General features: G+C 31.8%; 2 protein-coding genes across 3 annotated transcripts in view; one reads left to right on the forward strand and one right to left on the reverse strand.

Moving 5' to 3' along the window:
• LOC131841911 (polypeptide N-acetylgalactosaminyltransferase 35A) overlaps positions 1–19050 on the reverse strand; it is a 243191-nt gene that overhangs the window by 159101 nt on the left and 65040 nt on the right. The gene's annotated exons all lie outside the window — the stretch shown is intronic.
• LOC131841900 (discoidin domain-containing receptor 2-like) overlaps positions 1–19050 on the forward strand; it is an 86397-nt gene that overhangs the window by 24056 nt on the left and 43291 nt on the right. Inside the window, exons 2-8 of the mRNA XM_059190276.1 lie at positions 4157–4268; positions 6957–7188; positions 9502–9649; positions 9820–10008; positions 10158–10291; positions 10627–10834; positions 18588–18906. Of these exons, the coding sequence (XP_059046259.1) occupies positions 4157–4268; positions 6957–7188; positions 9502–9649; positions 9820–10008; positions 10158–10291; positions 10627–10834; positions 18588–18906 (1342 nt within the window). The remainder of the gene's footprint in view (positions 1–4156; positions 4269–6956; positions 7189–9501; positions 9650–9819; positions 10009–10157; positions 10292–10626; positions 10835–18587; positions 18907–19050) is intronic.

Raw genomic sequence — 19050 nt, forward strand, 5'->3', positions numbered from 1 at the left:
TCGTGAGAGAATAGTTTCTAATTGATTTTTAATTTTCACTTAATGTTAGACATAGACACCTACATAAGTACACAATGTACAATAAATAAATTGACTAGCAAAAAACAAAATTCAGTGGAGTTTCTTGCCAGTTCTTCTCAATTGAATCTGTATACTCAACTGGACATTAAGTAAAAATATTAATACAAAAAAATTTACATTTATAAGCGGCAAAAATGTCCCAATAATATATTAGTTTTTCATTTAATTTGATAATTATATATATTTATCAATACGGATGCTATTCAAACAGAATAATGTCTACGTTTAATATATTTGACCGGTAAGGCGATCAAAAGAGTGATTTTTAAATACTAACTAAGATTTTTAAGTACTTTTTAAATATTAATAAGGTGCATATATTCTAAGTACAAATAGATACAGGTACATAAAAATTATAGTTAGAATTTTTGTTTGTGTTTCTGTGCCTTTGTGCAAGCTGATCTCAAATTTGGTTTCGATTCTCACTAATATCATGAGGTAAGCTTAACTTAAAATATCGTGTAAGTTTCATTCAAGTCGGTTTATAAATAAAAATGTTATACGACCACATTGTGGCAGGCTAATATAATGATGTATCATTTACACAAGAGAATTTCTCTGGACTATTAACATAACGCCATCTAGTCCCACGGTAAGTAGATCGTGTGGGATGCGTACTAGACAACAGATATAAATACTCATATATTTTGTACATACATATAAAACACCCAGACCGTTAGGAACAATCATATTCATGTAAACAAATGTTTGCACCTTGCGAGAAATCGAACCCGCGACCATCGAAAGTAAAGAGGTGTGCTAAACTGCTAGATCACCGAGGCCGTCAAACATACATGAGGATAACAGATAATATAATGGTACTTTATTTTACAAACATTATGAACACTTCAAATTATAATATTATAAATATATAAATGTATTATCCAGATACTTAAAACCATGAGTAAACAAAGCACTCTACGACGTAAGTAGCTGTAGATTCCTGAAGGACAGTAAGTCATAAGTACTTGTTCTTATACTAGTCCACGCGACGTTAGAGAGAGCTTCATAAATTTATTAGACTGAGAAAAGGAGAGAGTGTAGAAAAGTGTTGTAAACAAGTAGGTTAAAAACTAAAATTTAATAATATAGTATATCTACTGATATACGGCATATATCGATTTAATTAATTAAATATATTTATATGTGATATAAAATATATTATTTGTTCTGTTACAAGAGTTCGAAATTAAGTTATTACCGCTTGACAAAAAATGTAATGAAAAAAGAAACTAACTTGACTACTTATGTTGTTTTCTAACAATGTGTATCGTGGATCGTTGACGGCGTTGTACATTTATTTATTGAATATATAATATATTTAATGGCATACATATATATTCTTATATATATATAAATAAAATAGATTACGATAAAAATCTAACCTTCTGGGTTAGATTTTATTATGAAATATATCTACGTGTATATTTCATTCTGACATTAAAATTAATTATAGCACTATTATTAAATTATACACACTTAATATTCACATGAGTAAAATCCTATCTTACTTATTTAACGATGTGTCAACGTACGACGTAGAGAGGTAAGCCTTTTGCAAACTAGGTACTTAGTTAGTCCGGGTACTTAGTTGTACACACATAAATAAACGGAGCAGGTACAGTGTGCAGGGGTGGGTATTATCATGTTATAATTAAAATCACCTCTCGACAGCGGTCTCGCGGCTAATTTGTCTTCGTAATAAATTGTTTGTTTTTCTCGCGCCAGTTTCGCGTAATTTGTTCTTGCGTAATTTATCACATGTCGCCGTGGTGCTCTGGATTAGGTGGCGCATCCCTCACATGGATGCTTGTAAGATTAAGACTGCCGACACAAGACCGCATCTGTTGCTGAATCTCCAAATATATTCCTGTGTTTCAAATGTCACTTTAATATTTACCTAACGCTTTATTAAGTACATTTTATCTGAAAATAATATATTAAATGTGAACACAAGTGAACACAAAAGCAATAATGGGGATACCGATGTATTGCAAACTGTTGCATGCTTGTGACACAATACTGTATTGTACTCGTAATACCGAATCAAGTGAGCTCAAAGGAACATGATCAACTAAATGCCTATGAACATGAAACGTTAAACCAATACGTCGAGACCTTTAGAGCACTCTCCGTCGATTGGATGCTAACATTATATATACTTAGTACATATCTATCCAAATCGGTATCTCCAATCTCGAAATTCTAAGCCCGATACAAACCCATTAAATTACTTACGTTATTGAAGTAAACAAAAAATACACTTCAAACAAAAATAAAGCAACAATATTAAAAGAGCCGTTCGAACATGTTCGCCGAGCAAATAATGCAGATAAATAACGTTTTTTACCTAGAAGAATCTCGAAATACGATTACACAAAAGGAAGTGGGGAGGTAACGAAAAATAAACATACGTATGTTAAAATAATGCCGCCCGCAAAACCGAATTTGAATTTTTCCCTTTGTGCCTCACCGACGTCGTGTATTGTATTTTCGTTTTATTAAAAGCAGGAAAATAAACAAAAATTTGGGACTCTTGCCTGTGGGCCCCCGCCGCCCTCTCACCTACGCACTGTACATACCACAGCGCATATACAAAGTGGATGTATTATACCCGCTTTGTAACTTTGCCCTGTGGCGTACATACTCCAAACTACGTAATTGAGGGTAAAAGGAAAAAGTTTCTTGAAATTAGTATTGAAGTTATGCTCAACATTTTCCACCCGTCTTCGTCGTCTTACATTTAATAATCACACCAATATATTTATATTATTACCAATTATATATAATAATTATATAATAAACTTTACTATACTTTATTTATGTAGTAAAAAGTATAAGTATAATAATTCAAATATTTGTTATAATGTATTTTTTTATTTAATTATTTTTTAACAATAAACTTTTGAATAATATTTTTTATTCCTCTGCTAAAATGAATATAGTTATTTTGAAAAAATGGAAAACGAAAAATTTCTACAACAATAGAGTTTTATATATTATACATACATATATATTAATATAAATGGCCTACTTGATCTGATTCAACGTACGTACGGATAAAACGTATAAGATCTATGAACTAGAACTTGATGCAAACAGTTGTGGGTGGTAACATATGTGGGTCATATTTTAGGAACATGGCCCGAATGTCACCAAGACGTCTAAAAACATCGCTTTACACGTACTAGAATTTACTGTACATTACCCACTGTTGAAGTGTACTATCCTGTTTCTAAACCCTCAACGCCAGAAGCCTATTTAAACTCGTCTGGTTGTATAAAGTCATTATGATTTCTGTAAAGCGGCAAATCAGATCCTGGTATTCCTTTTTTTAAGTTAATTGAACTCATTGAAGTGGAAATAAGATGTCCACGTAAATTCCGTTGCGCAACCCACCGCTGCGCAATTTCCTTCCACTTTTTATAATTAGTAATGTAATTATTACTGTTTGCAGACTCAACGGAAAAATTCAGAGTTATTTTATATTTTTTCCCATCCTGCAAAATGTAAATATGTGTTTGATAATTAAAATGTTACCAACGAGTGGAGTTTTTAGACTATTTTAAAAATGCACTTAACCAGTTACTGGTACATTTGTTACCAGTACCAGTACTGGTACATTAATTACATTTGTTCCTATGGCAACCAACACTTTAGAAAGAAACAAATTAATCGAAATTTTAATTCGTAGTTTTTTCATTTATAAAATTAGTAGGAAGTTGAATATTATTTCTTACAAAATTATATAAGTGATTTAGCTTTAGCACATTTTCAATGAAATCGATAATTTGTGAATAGACGTATGAACGCTTTTTAATCTAACGCGGCCGGGAGCAAATCTACCGGCGCACCGCCTGTCTGTATAATTTGATTTGTTATCGGTATTACCATCACCAAATAATAGTCTGAAATGTTGCAAACCAACATGCTCTCAACAGTATATTTATTATTCATATTCAATTGAAAAACATAAATAATTTACAAATACTGATTGACTCAACTTTCTACTTCGTAGATGGTAGTTTAGCTTATCATTTTCCAAATAATAAATATTCTGTATAATTTGTTGCAGCTGACGTGGGAACATGCGCAGTACCTCTTGGCATGGAAAGTGGCATGATCTCAAATGAATCATTGTCCTCTAGTTCCAGTTATGACCAAAGCGTATCACCGCTCAGCTCCAGGTAAGACATTTGAATTTATTATTACATTAGAATAATTTAGATATTTTACAGAGAATCATAAGATTTAAACAAAAAATAAATAATATTTAAGCATTGATGTTTTAATAAGAAAAATATTTAAGGTACCTAATAAAACAGACAACGCGACAACCTATTTAACAAATAACAGTATGATTGTTTTAAAATTAAAACTCTATTTTACAAATTCGTAGCAAATAACCGCGTAATCGATACATAATTCCTTTATCTGCCTATTGTTAAACAACAATAAAGTGGTATGATACGGCCAAGTTGTTACAATAATTGTGAATCCTGTAACCGCAAAACGCTCATACTTAACTCAAACAATTAACAGAGGGTCTCACATTCGGTCCTTAAGCCCGCATAAGCCCGGCGCGAGACAATAGCACGAAAACTCGACTCCCGTTTGAGAAATTCACTAACAGAAAATTAAATTTTCATATGAATTCGGAGCGGCCGTGATCCTACAAAAGCCTTTCGAGGCTTGACTCCCCAAAGATAACAAGATGTAAGTACGGACGGATGTGCCAAAGCCTTATCAACAGAGCCACTTTACATAGGGTCAGAGGCGATTTAGCTAATGCTACGTTAATTCAGCGTTTAGCGCTCTTTGTTCCCGCCGTACCTACAGATGAGATGGCAGTACAGATATTCAAATTAAACGGCCGCGTCAGAGCAAACCCCACCTCTGTTGACAAACGTAACACCGAAACATTGTAGACTATTTACCAGAACTGTAACGCTAATTTTATTTGCTTATGCGCAAACGTGTCTTAAGCTGGCGTTATAAAATGTAAACGCATAGATACTAAAGTTGACTTAGTTGCCGTTGCAGCTGCTATAAATGGAAATGCAGTCGAGTATTTCGAGGGACACCTCGTAAACATCACCAAACAACTTAGGTGCACTAGGAATGCAGTAAATAAAATATTCTCATCTGAAATACGACACCTTTATAAAGTTTCAAGCTACCTATAATCTCCAGTCCAAGATGTAGTAAAGAGTTTAAATACTTCAGTATGGAATGACAGTGCAACTTTTTATTACAGGGGTATAACTTAGTTCTCACTTCAGAAATATAACACATAAGTAACACCATACAGTGTTGTCTTGGATGTGCACAAGTTTTCTTACGCCTGTAAGCAACAGTGCCCACTTTTAAAGAGGTGGAATATCTGCTTGTTTATAATTTAAAACTCTTAAACAAACATACCTTTAAACATTCTTCATTAGTGCCTCCAGCAATGGCACCAGTAACAATAATTAAAGACTAATATTATAGATTAAAATGACAACAAAAATGGAATCACGTATTAATTACGTTACTAAACACGAATTAAATTTAATGACCGTAGATAACTTTGTTGTTTCTCCCTTGAAATAATGAAACACGTTAGTAACTACAATATAAATATATTCATATTTATAATAATGAATTAGCTTTGCTTTTCCTGTAACAATAAATATCAGATAACGTTTGTCACATAAAATGTTGACACAATATGCTTATCTCATTTCAGTAAATAAAAATTGTACATTAAAATTCCAATATTTAAAAATATTTTCTTAGAATACTATACTAGTGACATAAATCTGTACAGTTTGTGACGGCCGTGGAGTGGTGTAGTAGTTTAGCACACCACTGTACTTCCGATAGCCGCGGCTACAATTTGTCGCACCGAACAGACGTTTGTATTCAAGTAAATGATTGGTTGTATTGGTCTGGGTTTTAATATGTATAACAGTTTACGAAAAAGATATATTTATCTATTTCTAATAGTTCTATATTTTATCTATTTCTAGTAGCTATAAGACAAGGTGCATGGGTGAATTGCCTAGATTTATTATTATTATTTGAAATGGATACGTTATATAACAAATAATATTAGGTCAGTGATAGCGTAACAAAATTAATAAAGGCAGCAAGACACCCAAAGTTTACGGGGATTATGTACAGTCGTCGTTCAAGTTTTGATTTCCGTCAACGTTATCCTCATTATTTAGAGAGGTATTGTGCTTGTCCATTAATCGCTGTTTGATTTTCTCGCTAGAATTTTGTCTCTCATTTTAATAAAACATTCATTTTAGCTCCCATTTATGTATTATATAAAATACTACACCTGTCATTAAAAATTGATGATGACAAATTAATTAATTTACTTCTACTCTATCCAAAGTCTTCATTAATCATAATCTTATTTTATAATACAAATATTAATTGTGTCAAATAAAAACTCGTACCGTATACAAATTTTGAATAAAGTTAATCAAGTATTTGAGATACAATTAATTTATAGTAAATTATTCAAATGTTAACTAATTACAGAAAAATGAATTCTTAATCAGTAGCCTACGTACGTACATTATGTATTTACTTGGACTATAAACAAAAAAAGCCAGAATCAGTTTTCTATTTTATTTTTTATGTAACATAGTTAAATATGTTGACTAACCTTATGGTAAGTGTAAACTCCAGTCATAACCCTTATACATTCTGGATTACTGAGGTATCATGCATACTATACACGTAATACTATTTCAAAATTAAGTACATCTTACAAAGTAAACGACAACTAGTATACCTTGGTAAATTCCATCTTTACTGCATGTAAAGATGGTAACTAAACGAACTTTAATGCTCATAGATTTACGTGTTAATTCTAACAGAATTCGTACCGAAATAAGAGGAGGAGCATGGTGCCCCAATGGACTTATATCACCACGGAGCCGACAATACTTGGAGATTGATCTACATGGCGAATATTTGATCACTGCAACAGAGTGCCAGGGAAGATTCGCTAATTCAGTAGGTGTTGAGTTTGTGGAAAGCTACTCAGTCGAATATTGGCGTGAATCGCTAAATCGTTGGGTGAAATATAAGGACTACAATGGAAGCAGGGTAAGTATTACAAAGAATAAAATTATCGAATGTGAACTATTTAAAATATATAACAGACACCATTTATAGAAGCTCATATAAATTTATTGGTACAGTTTCGGACCCTGACACAGTTCTAGAGTTACTTAAAATTAGTCCCACTGCGGAGAGTAATTTCAAGACGCCAGAATGATAGGGGTATCTATATATTTACCCAATACATATATATATATATATATATATATATATATATATATATATATATATATATATATATATATATATATATATATATATATATATATATATATATATATATATATATATATATAAATAATGTAAATTTAGTAGACATTTTATTTCTACTCAATTTACCTTACTCTTTTAAAATGGATTTGACACATTAACAAATTGATGCTATGTTTTTCTCTAAATATGAATAAGTTAGTGTTAAAAACATATAGAATTACCGCCAAGTTTAAATTGGAAACTTTATTTAAAGTTTTATTCATCTAGTTAGATGAATAATAATTTGAATAAAGCTTTTAATCTATTATTATATATTTCTTCTTTTTATAACGACATTTTTGGCCTTGCAGTTGAAGACTAATTTGTACATTCCCAAGTGTAGACAAAAATAATAATAAGCAGTGTTATATATACACATGGTATTGAATATTAAGTTCTTATTTCAATAAATAAAATTATTAAACTATTAGTTTTATAATTTAAATTATGGTGTGCATGGTGAAGCATGTGTATAATACCTTCGGTATCTGTACATAAAACTTGTGCTGTAATAATAATATATAGATTATCTTAAGAAAATCCTAAGATCATTCTGCCGGTGACTGGTCGCCGAACGCTCCCACCGGCTGAATACCTGAATACTAATAGAATGGGTCTGGGCGTTCGGAGTCTTCAACTGTTTCTCCACTTCATCTTTAGCTCCAATAAAACTAAAAAATGTATAAAATATATAAGTCCCTTAATTTTACCTCTTAACGTCAAAAAATCGAATGAGCCAGAAGGCATACCAGCATTGGTCTTAATGCAGTGATCTCTTAATTTGTGTCTTATACTCTCGCCTATTTTCATGTTTTCATGCTTCCCTAGGCAAATTCTGAGCTCATGGAATAGGCGACAGATCAAACCCAACGAATTACAGAACTATTGCTAACGCCTCCGTACTTTCCAAGGATCATTATTTATTAAACGACCGTCAGTATGATTAACACCGTATCACTCAACTAGAGAATTTAAGTTTATAATGTATAAAATTCACTAAAAATCGCGAGGTGAGCGAGATGGCTTTGATATAGTAAAAGCATTTGATCAGATTTGGGATCAAGGTCTTCTATTGAAATTGTCCTGCTACGGACTATCAAAGAGATTATGCGAATAGGTTACTCAACAAATTTCTTTCCACCGTGTTCATCAAAAATAATGTCGACGGTTTGCTAAGATACCATGAATATTAATTAATGCTGGTATGCTGTAAGACTCCGTTGTTCCCTCAAGACTGTTTTTGCTGCTTATCAATAATTGGTTGACCTGGGTTGCCTAGCATGGCACGGCAATCGCCGTGGCAATATACTCTTACCATTGTGAAGGTAAATCGCGAACAGCTTTTGCCTGAAATCTGGAATATTTGCCTGAAATCTGGATTACTCTTGCCAGTGTCTCCGACTAGAGGCGATTGAACTTAGTTAATTTTAACAGTATGCTCAAAGGAAATTCCATTTGCTGTTTGGATATGCATCCAGAGCATGTTCGTTTCACCTAGTAATAGTGTCTAGATTCTCAGTGTCGACATACGATATGCGTTATCACGCACACCAAGAAGATGCAGTATTTCATCGTGGACCAAAGAATACCATTACAGAAATCCACCCTACGAAGTACTTTTCTCATCTTAACTCGGTTCAGATACAGGTCATGAATATTTTCGATGATCACTAGCGGTACCGTGACTCTTACTTTGAGACGAGTCTTTGCATTGCGGATTCTGTTTTGAGGAATTGTTTAAAATAATGCCTACAAATATTGTACCATCTCAGAGAGATCTCGCCATTGACACTCTGTAACGAATTACTAAAACAAACTCGAGAGAACTTTCCTCCTATGCACCTGAACTACCTGCTGAGAAGTCCACCCACCACCACCACACCATATGAATGACTGAGGACGAATGTTTTTTAAACCTATATTATTATTATTATTATATTGAAAAAACATCCATTACATTTATAAGTACTAATAATTTAACACAACTTTTATTAATAAATAATTGGAATTTGTAATAAATTCTGATACATTTATGTATTCTTTCAGCTGATACCTGGAAACGTAAATACTTACACAGCCCGAAAAACAACTTTGGAAGCACCATTCATAGCATCAAAAGTTCGTTTTTTTCCGTACGCGGCACATCCCAGAACCGCGTGCATGAGAGTTGAGCTCTATGGATGTCGTTGGAAACGTAAGTACATTGTTGCTGGCGTCGTCCCGGGACAATTGCTTTGCGAGACGTGCCACAGCGAAAATTCAAATTACACACTTCATTAATTTGAATATGTAAATGCAGTAATTGTTATCTGCTGAGCGATTAGCCGCCACAGGCGGTGTATTTACATGGTCTCGTTTCCACAGAGGGACTTACGGCATACTCAGCACCGAAAGGCGGAGACATGCAGGCGATGACCGGTGGTGCTAAATTCGAAGACCTCTCTTATGACGGGGTGATGCGCGATTCAAAACTTAACGATGGTTTAGGTCAGATGTCTGATTCATTAACTGGGCCCAACGATTTTGAGTTACCCGACCCATCCGACACTAGAGGTAAATATTTAAATCCAATAAGTTACAGTTCCTGTATAATTTAGTAAACAAGAAGTAATGAATTTATGCAGGTATTGCGATAAAGAAGTACTTACACCTTATTTTTATTACACTATGCTCTACTACTTCTAATGAAATGACGTTTTCAGGCACACGTTGGGTTGGCTGGAATAAATCAATGGTGATTGATGACGAAGTAGTACTTACGTTCAATTTTACAGACACTAGACTTTTCCACTATGTAGATATCCATACAAACAACATGTTCACTAAAGATGTACAGGTACATATTATTCATAATATTCACTATTATATTCATGTAGTGTAAATGTTAAATATACTATATTATTATAGAATAAAAAACAATGCTAGGCGATGTTAATCTCTTAAGTTCACGCACTGCGTAAATAATTAAGCTTAATATACTTGACATATATTCTGAAATTTGTTAACCTAGTGTTTTGTTAGTCTGGATTCATTTTGTTTTTGTGTATGATGAAACTTATTCAAATTTACACGGTTATTTAAATTTACTCCATTTTAACTATTTGGTAGCTAATTATTTATACTAAACTGCTGTTTTAACTGCTTTTTTAATTTAAATGTTATTCTGTTTAGCTTTTCAAAGAAGCAGAGGTATACTTCTCACTGGAAGGAGAACGCTGGCAAGAAGATTATATTTCAAATGAACCAAAACAAGATCGAGTATCGGAACACGCGCGAACTATTCACATTGATCTACAGAATAGAACGGCGAAACATATTATGATTAAACTGAAGTTCCAGCACGAGTGGATACTCGTCAGTGAAGTCACCTACAAATCTGGTAAGAGACTCTTTCTATTTCTACCTCTTTTATCTTAGATAATTATGAGACAAAATTTGATTTAACAGATGTTACGTCGAAAAGGATGAGACGACGTCAGGGGGAAATTTACTGCTTTACACAATTACGATAGCTATATATATATAGGAAATACCCTTAAGAAATAATTATTTATCACCAAAATTGAAGTCTTTTCAATAGAATCAAATAAATATAAATAATAGTTAAACATACATAAATGTATTGCTTACATAAATGTATTCTAAAAGTATTGCTTTAAAAATATAAGTAGTAGTATTAACGTTATAAAGCTTTCTATAATAAACAACACCGCCACAAACTTTATCGTTTTTAATATCAGCATTAAAAGTGAATAAATTGCGAAACAGTTTTCATAAAGTACACAATAATAAAACCGTATGAAAATACAAGTTGTTTCATGCAGTCCCCATCACGGATTTAATAGGCCTACTTTAAAAAATAAACATAAATCAGAACGAAAGTCAGATAATTTATTTGGAATTCATTCGCAACTCATTTTACGATGGCCCAATCAGCGCTCAATTCTCGGATAAACATCCCTTGAATTCACAGATGAGAATCCAAAACAGTTTATCGAATCAAATGTTTTATACAAACAAATTATTCGGGCAAATTACTTGGGGGCAAAAAAGTGAACAGGAAAGATTCACAAGCACGATTGGGTGATTTTTCGCGAGAACAAAAAGAGGGCCTCCTCTCCGGAGGGCACAGGAAGACCTGCTACCAAGCCCAGCACGCTAATAGATCCATTACTCCACATCGGGCCTCCCTTATCTGTTCAGAGCACTCGCAAGCCTCCGGCTATTTCACAAATTTTATCTTTCTCTAATTAATCCACAGCTCTTTTGAGGAAATCGCCTCTTAAGTGATAAATCGCCGCCCGCTAAATGAAGAACTTGTAATTAAAGAAAATCTTTGATCTGAATTATTTCGTTCCCTCAATTATATTTGGAGCAAGTTTTGACGCGTTGTTCGTTGTTGCTTGGATATTATCTGCCGTTTGAAAATGTACCCCAATAATTTTGCCACGCATGGTGACATGGTGCGAACCATGCGATGCTCATCTCATCGGACACTGATAGATAGTATATTATTGAATTTTCTGGAAAATCTTATTTATATTACAAACAATCTTCAGAATAACTTTCCCCTTCAACCGATTCAACAACAGATTGACTGTGATAAAACTTTGTTAAATTGAATTACATTCATGAGTTTAATCAATTAATTTACAGTACAGTCCTAGGAGAGTTTCTGAAATTAAAGTAATCGTCTCTGTAAAATAATATTACTAAGAGCTATGTTAAAGAAGTAATTATATATTCTAGGACTATATAAAATTAAATTATTTATAATATTGTAAAATAGATCTAAACTACTTACTAATTTGTAATTAAAATACAAATTTACGCTTCCTCTTTCATTACAATAACGATAAGAAATTGTATGTTAAAAAAATATCTAATAGTCCTCAACTATTTAGACGAGGGCAGTAGGAACAGTTAGTTTGTTAGTTAGTTATTTAATAAAATGATGATACTCGCGAATAAGGATAAACATAATTTAAACAGCACGATCGTAAACAAATTTGTATATTAAATAGGTGCCCCATATGCATAGATAGATATAGACGACGCAAATATTTACCTCAGTTTATATGAAAAGTAAACTTGTCATACTAAACTAAGTAGTTTATAATAGTAACACGCTTAGTTAGCTTTTGTAACACCAAGGTAAGTGCCTTGATACCATAAAAGCTGTTATGCTTAGAAACTTCGGTCGGTACCAAAATATTATCTATAATGGTATTTTATATTTTTATTAACTTTTTATTATATAATTTATCTAACAACTCAATTGTCATAACATTTAGGAATAGGAACTCTAATATATGCCTGCGGCTGTCTTGTTCTGTTTCTCCACATTTTTTAATGATAATTCTTTTTTTGCGGTAAACAAAATTATAGATATTGTAAAACAACAAACCACACCACTTTCACGTTTCTGAATCTGTGTAACATCAGAAAATAAATGTCTATTCTCATTGAATTTATTTCACAAGTCTCTAAAGACATTTTCTGTTATTTCTTGCCAATTTGCCATATAAATAGGTACAACAATATCTTCGAAAGGGGAACGAAATCTCATCCGTTATTTGCAAATTTGCTATATCCCCAGTGATACTATATTGTAAAAAGATCTTTATGTGTTTGTTTTACATTCTCGAGCCGGATATTAAATGTAACAACAACGAGTGAAGCTAATTTCCTAACACATAATTAAATATTTTGTAAATAAATGTTCTGTGTTGTCTAATGAAAAATATTTAATACCTGACTTCATAAAAGTTATTAATAATTAATATAAGTTACCGGTGTAATACATATTTATGAATGCCCACTGGTAATATAAAGATCAAACTGTATCACATCTTAAAACCGTATCCCGCGACTTGGTTTACTTTATTAAATATATTTATTGATAAATTAAAGACTCTATCTATACCTGTGATACAATCTATCTTCATAATAAATATGTTAAATATCCAATAAACTGCTTAATTCTGAAATGATAACAAAGACAGCCGCATTTTACATATACAGTGGATAATTATAATACAATGATACCAAAATAAGTAAATCTCAGTAAACTCTAATAAAGATGCTTACGATTAATTGCCCTGCCAAACATCTAAGATAGTCAGCAATTCCGATCGTCTATAAGAATGTTACATTAAAATATTCGAAATGTGAGAGCTTACTTTATGTATATACTAGTTTTTGTTTCATTTTGTTACGTGCAATATTACCGAAGTTGACCGCGAAAAGTTTGTACGCTGTTTTCGATTCCAGCGCTTATGGTTTAACATTACCTGTGTACACATATTCATTGTTGGCATGTTATTTTTGTTAGCAAATAGCATAAAATAAACAGTTTATTTAGCATATTTCTGTCGAAGACTTTTTAATACGGAAAAGAATCTAAAATACTTTATAAAAATGCAAATACCATATGCGTGACGGTTTTGACCTAGGAACTTTGTCTAAGATCTAGCTGACACGAGTCAAGTTTATATGCATCACATTTTCCCAGTTTTTATAACATTGGTTTTTAGTGTAATATTATATATGACATATAAGCTATAGTCTATAACCTTGATAAATGGGCTATTCAACACTAAAAGTATTTTTCAAGAGCAAATCAGTAATACCGGAGATTACCCCGAACATCCAAGTTCACAAACTGTTCAACCTTCAACCTCTTTATATAATATCAGTATAGATTATATATACGATAGCCAGAGTTGATATCATTTAGAATTAGAAAGCAACATATGTATATCCTCATACATATATCCGCATATATATAGGTATCACTTTCTGGTGCAAATCTTCAAATTACAGTACATCGTAAGCAAATTACGTTGGATACATTGTAATCTTGTCTACGTGATGACCGGAAGCCGCTAGGGATAGAGTTTCAGATTGGCCATAGTTAAATAGACATTCATAGATATCTATATGCATATACAACCATCCGGTCAAGCCCTCACCTTGCAAGGCTATACTTGTACTGTAATTATAGACATGATACTTGATGGATATCTTACCTCATGAATTATATTTCTTACAGTATTTTTCAAATAATTTTCAAGAATTAAATGTCTATTTTACTACATTTTTTAACTATCTAGCTAACGATACACGTATATAATTTTGTAAACTGATTTTGGTAATTATTTTTCAATTTTAATATACCATTCATTATATTATACATTGTACTCAAATGTACTAGTACATTTGAGTATCGTACTATAATATATACTTAGCATATATTTAAGACAGTTCTTGGTTGTAAATTATTATAAAAAAATTATCATTCGGCTTTGACAATATCTTTAACAGGTACTCTTCGTTTTTATGATATCATCCAAACAAATACATAGCTTATAGAGATCAAAGTTCATTTCGAATATATCATCTCATATATCAGTTGAATTCGCTTTTAAAAGAAAATCCAAGTGGAGCAGTTTTGCCTGAACTCTAACCTATGACGGGCCGTTGACCCAGCCCTCAAAGCTCATAGCTAAGCCCCGCCTAGGTCTTCATGACAGCTACCCCGATCGCATATTCACTTGTCGGATTATGGAATATGACTGCTTCATTTTTACCGTCTATGTGTTTTGTGCACATACAAGCCAAACTGACAAATCCTAGCTTTTGAACTTCCGTGTATTGTGCAACAAAATCTCTACTAAAAGTACGTGTTCAATCAACCGACATCTAAAAGACGGAGTTTGTCAATTCGACGACAATTTTATTGTGTACCGTAGATGTTCTGTGAAGTCTTTGCTACTATTTTTACCATTATTCATCGTCATTCATATTCGAGGTCTTATTCTTTACATTTATTTGATTTTTTATACAAAGCAATATATTGTATTTTCTTGTCAATTAAATTTAGTAAGAGTATCCATCTGAATACTTTCAGTTGCTAAACAACAAAACAAAACGCTTTTATTGTTTTTAAATGCAGATTGAAATATTACTGCAGTATCCAATATTTATATTACGAATATTTTTTATTATGTATTATATCTATATTTCTGATTCCGCATAGATACGCGATATATTTTATATGATATATACGATGACAAACGTCTAGTCTTTCTGAATATCCAGTTTAGGTGGGTTATTTATAGTCCCAACGTGCTAACTGACTTCATGTTTCGGTCATAATAGTATTGGTAATACAGTATTTATTTTTAGGTATATAAAAATTAAAAAAAAATATGTATCTGATTTTAAATATTTTGGATTTTATTAACATTAACAATGGTACTAGTCTTATGGATTAAAATAAATATTTAAAAAAATAATTACATTTACAGAGTGCAGGAAGTCTGTGTCTAACTTAGATTAATTTATTTACTGTACCTTTAACATGTTAATTACAATTAAAATCAAAATAAATAGTTCCTAATAATTAAAAACTGTTACAGTCAACAAATTAATCTGTTAAAAAGTTTTTTTTCTGATAATGTTTCTACGAGTATATATTTAAACCTGTAATGCAGCTGAGATGAGATGAGCTTATTTTAAAACAGATTTTTTAAATTTCAGTAACTTTCTGGTTATTCTTACGATATGCACTTATTAGATACGTTAAGTGCAAGCTAGATCGGTAATTGAATTTCAAATTTTCAAATATTATTTATACTTCAAACTTCTGCTTTAGAACATTTTTTAATCAATCTCATAGATGTACCTGTAATGCGAAGACTTTAGTTTAGTCTATCTAATCAAAATAATATATATTATAATATAATTGTTTGTTTATATTATGCTGTATTTCAAATTGATACATGAAACCATAGAATTATGGGGATTAAATTAAAACATTAGGCTCAAATTCATGGCCTGTTATGTTCCTAATCTACATAAAAACTATAGTTAAATATGATTTAAATAAGGACACATTAGATTAGAATAGAATAGAAAATCATTTATTCAAATAAACTTAATTTAAGCACTTTTGAATAGTCATAACAATGTGTTTTTTTAATCTACCGCTCATTCGGAAAGCTGTCTCATCACAAGAAGAACGAGCCAGAAACTTGTGTGTTGCTCTTTTAGAGGAGTAAATTAAAACATTAGGCTCAAATTCATGGCCTGTTATGTTCCTAATCTATATAAACGCCATATTATTTAAATATAATTTACTCCCCATAATTCTATGGTTTCATCAATCAATTTGAAATACAGCATATTATCTCCGCCTACAACGAGAAATTTGCACGGAATTAACTTGACTCTTGGCACTTAGCGACAATCAAACTGGCACTCCGCCATTCACCTTTAAGCTTAAACCTAGTTTTAACCGTGTTTGGAATTAACTAGGTACTCGGCCTATTTAGAAATTTGTTCGTTTTGCTTGCAAACTTTCGATGACTGAAAATGACACCTTGTTGTGAAACTTCAGCCATCGGCTTATAATTTGCTATCTGACTCTCTGTTGACGAAGTAATTTTCTCTTTGTGTCTTATATTTCTAGCAATTTCGGTCTGTTATCTGATATCCAATAATTACTTTAATCATTTACTTTTCATTAATTGAAGGGACACATTTACGCCAAGGAAATACATGAAAATAGCATATCAAGCAACATAGATTGCTTATCAAATTACTATTTATATATAGCCATACAGCCATTTACTATTTAACTTTCATTAACTACTATATAGCAGTAGGTTCAATAGTATTTGTAGTCACGCTACTTCGTAATTAGTAACTAATTTCATACTTCATCTTGTTTATTTTTTATACAAAATGATTTTGTTAATTATTCAAGTATTGTCTACATTTATTTAGCATTTGTAGTTAATAATTCTTAACTAATTATTAAATATCTGCACACTTTTCATTTAAACAAATTACCCTTCAAGTGGAATGTTACAATTAGTCACGACGGCGACGTCTCCCGTAGCCCCTATTGGTGTAGATACAAAACCTTCCAGGTTCTAGCTAAGTTCCGTTCCATTGTGAACCAACAATTAGTTCTGCGCTCGACACCTATTCATTTCATTGCATTGTCTTAGCCTTAGACGGGGCGCTGTTTGCCTTCATTCAATACGTTGGGTTAGTTATCACGGTGCGTTCAGACAGTCTAAAAATTACGTCTGCTGTGTTAACTCCCATACCGTGTTCTATATCTTAATGTAATTATTGCTATTATTGATCACGTCATTTTATAAAATTGTTTTAATGTTTGTGTACAGTGTAAAGTTTGCACATAAACTTTACTTAGTTTAAAGCCACAGCTAATTAAAATTAATATTATTTGTCTACGGATATGTTTTCTTAATAACCTAATAACATAATGTGTACACACAATGTCTAGAGAGTAAAGTAGCAAAATTGATTTTTAGTATATCTAAAGTATATAACCGTTATCTTAGTAAATTGAATGTGCCTAAATAAAATGCAATTTAATTATTATTAAAAATTAATTCTAAATAAAAGCACGCATAATGTACTAATGAGTATTAGCATGTATAAAAGTACCAAAGAAAAATCTAAATAATTTTATATTATCTATATATAGTGTGGTAGTATATAGTCTTAATAAATAAATATATAGTGCTGGTAAATGCCGTTAACAAACGTAATTAATCCAGAAATTGGCAGCGTTGAAAGCTCGCTCTTGCTAGTTGAATGCAAATATGTATGCAAATAATTGACTACTCGAGTGTTACGATCACCGCAACCGCAGAGAGAGAATAAACGTATATATGTATATATATGCCGTTTATCCTATATATATATAAATACATATAAATATATGAAAACTTATTATCTTAATATATAATTACTTATCTAAATTATACTCGCACATTATAGCAAAGACACCTACACCTGATTTTCTTAATTCTGAAAACTATTTCTAAGTTTTTGTTTTATACATGCGCCAATTGGTCATTTTGCAAATTAATCTACAATGAAAAAATACATGCAAATACGACTATTATAATTATTATTTTTAATATGATAATGTATCTAATTACAACCCTATTTATAACCACACCTGTAATTAATATTATTAGTTATTAAAACAAAAAAAATATCGTGTGATATTTTTAATAAATCTACCGGAGGTTGTGATAATAAAAAAAATATTTTTCGTATAACAGTTCCAATTTTTCATTTAACAGTTCCAACAGTCATCAATGCATCAACTGAGTTTCTAGAGGAGTACTACAGAACTGATATACCGCCGTCTTCTAGAAAGAAACGAAACTCATCGATGAGAGTATCCGTAGGACTAGCTTGTGGTGCTTTAGTAGGAGGAGGAGCATTCATAGCAGCTACAGCTGTCCTTATCACCAAGCGCACCCGACGACGTATACCCAATATGCTCAAGAAACCATTCTGCCCTTCGCTACGACAAGGAAACGCTAATTCGAGAAATAATCGCCGTGCTCCGAGGCTGGCTCTAGCTCTTGCCAACTGCCCCCCAATTCACATGCTCAGGTATGCAAATTTAATGTAAATATATTATTACAAAATACTATATAATAATAAACTAGAACATTTATTATATGTGATAGCAAAATGAATACCTGCGTTTTCCCAAAGCTAAAAAATCCGTTTATGGATAAATATTGTGAGGCTCAA

The sequence above is a fragment of the Achroia grisella genome, unplaced genomic scaffold (genome assembly GCF_030625045.1).
Source record: "Achroia grisella isolate CSIRO2021 unplaced genomic scaffold, CSIRO_AGI_Agris_v1 utg1064, whole genome shotgun sequence".
NCBI classification, from domain to species: Eukaryota; Metazoa; Arthropoda; class Insecta; order Lepidoptera; family Pyralidae; genus Achroia; species Achroia grisella.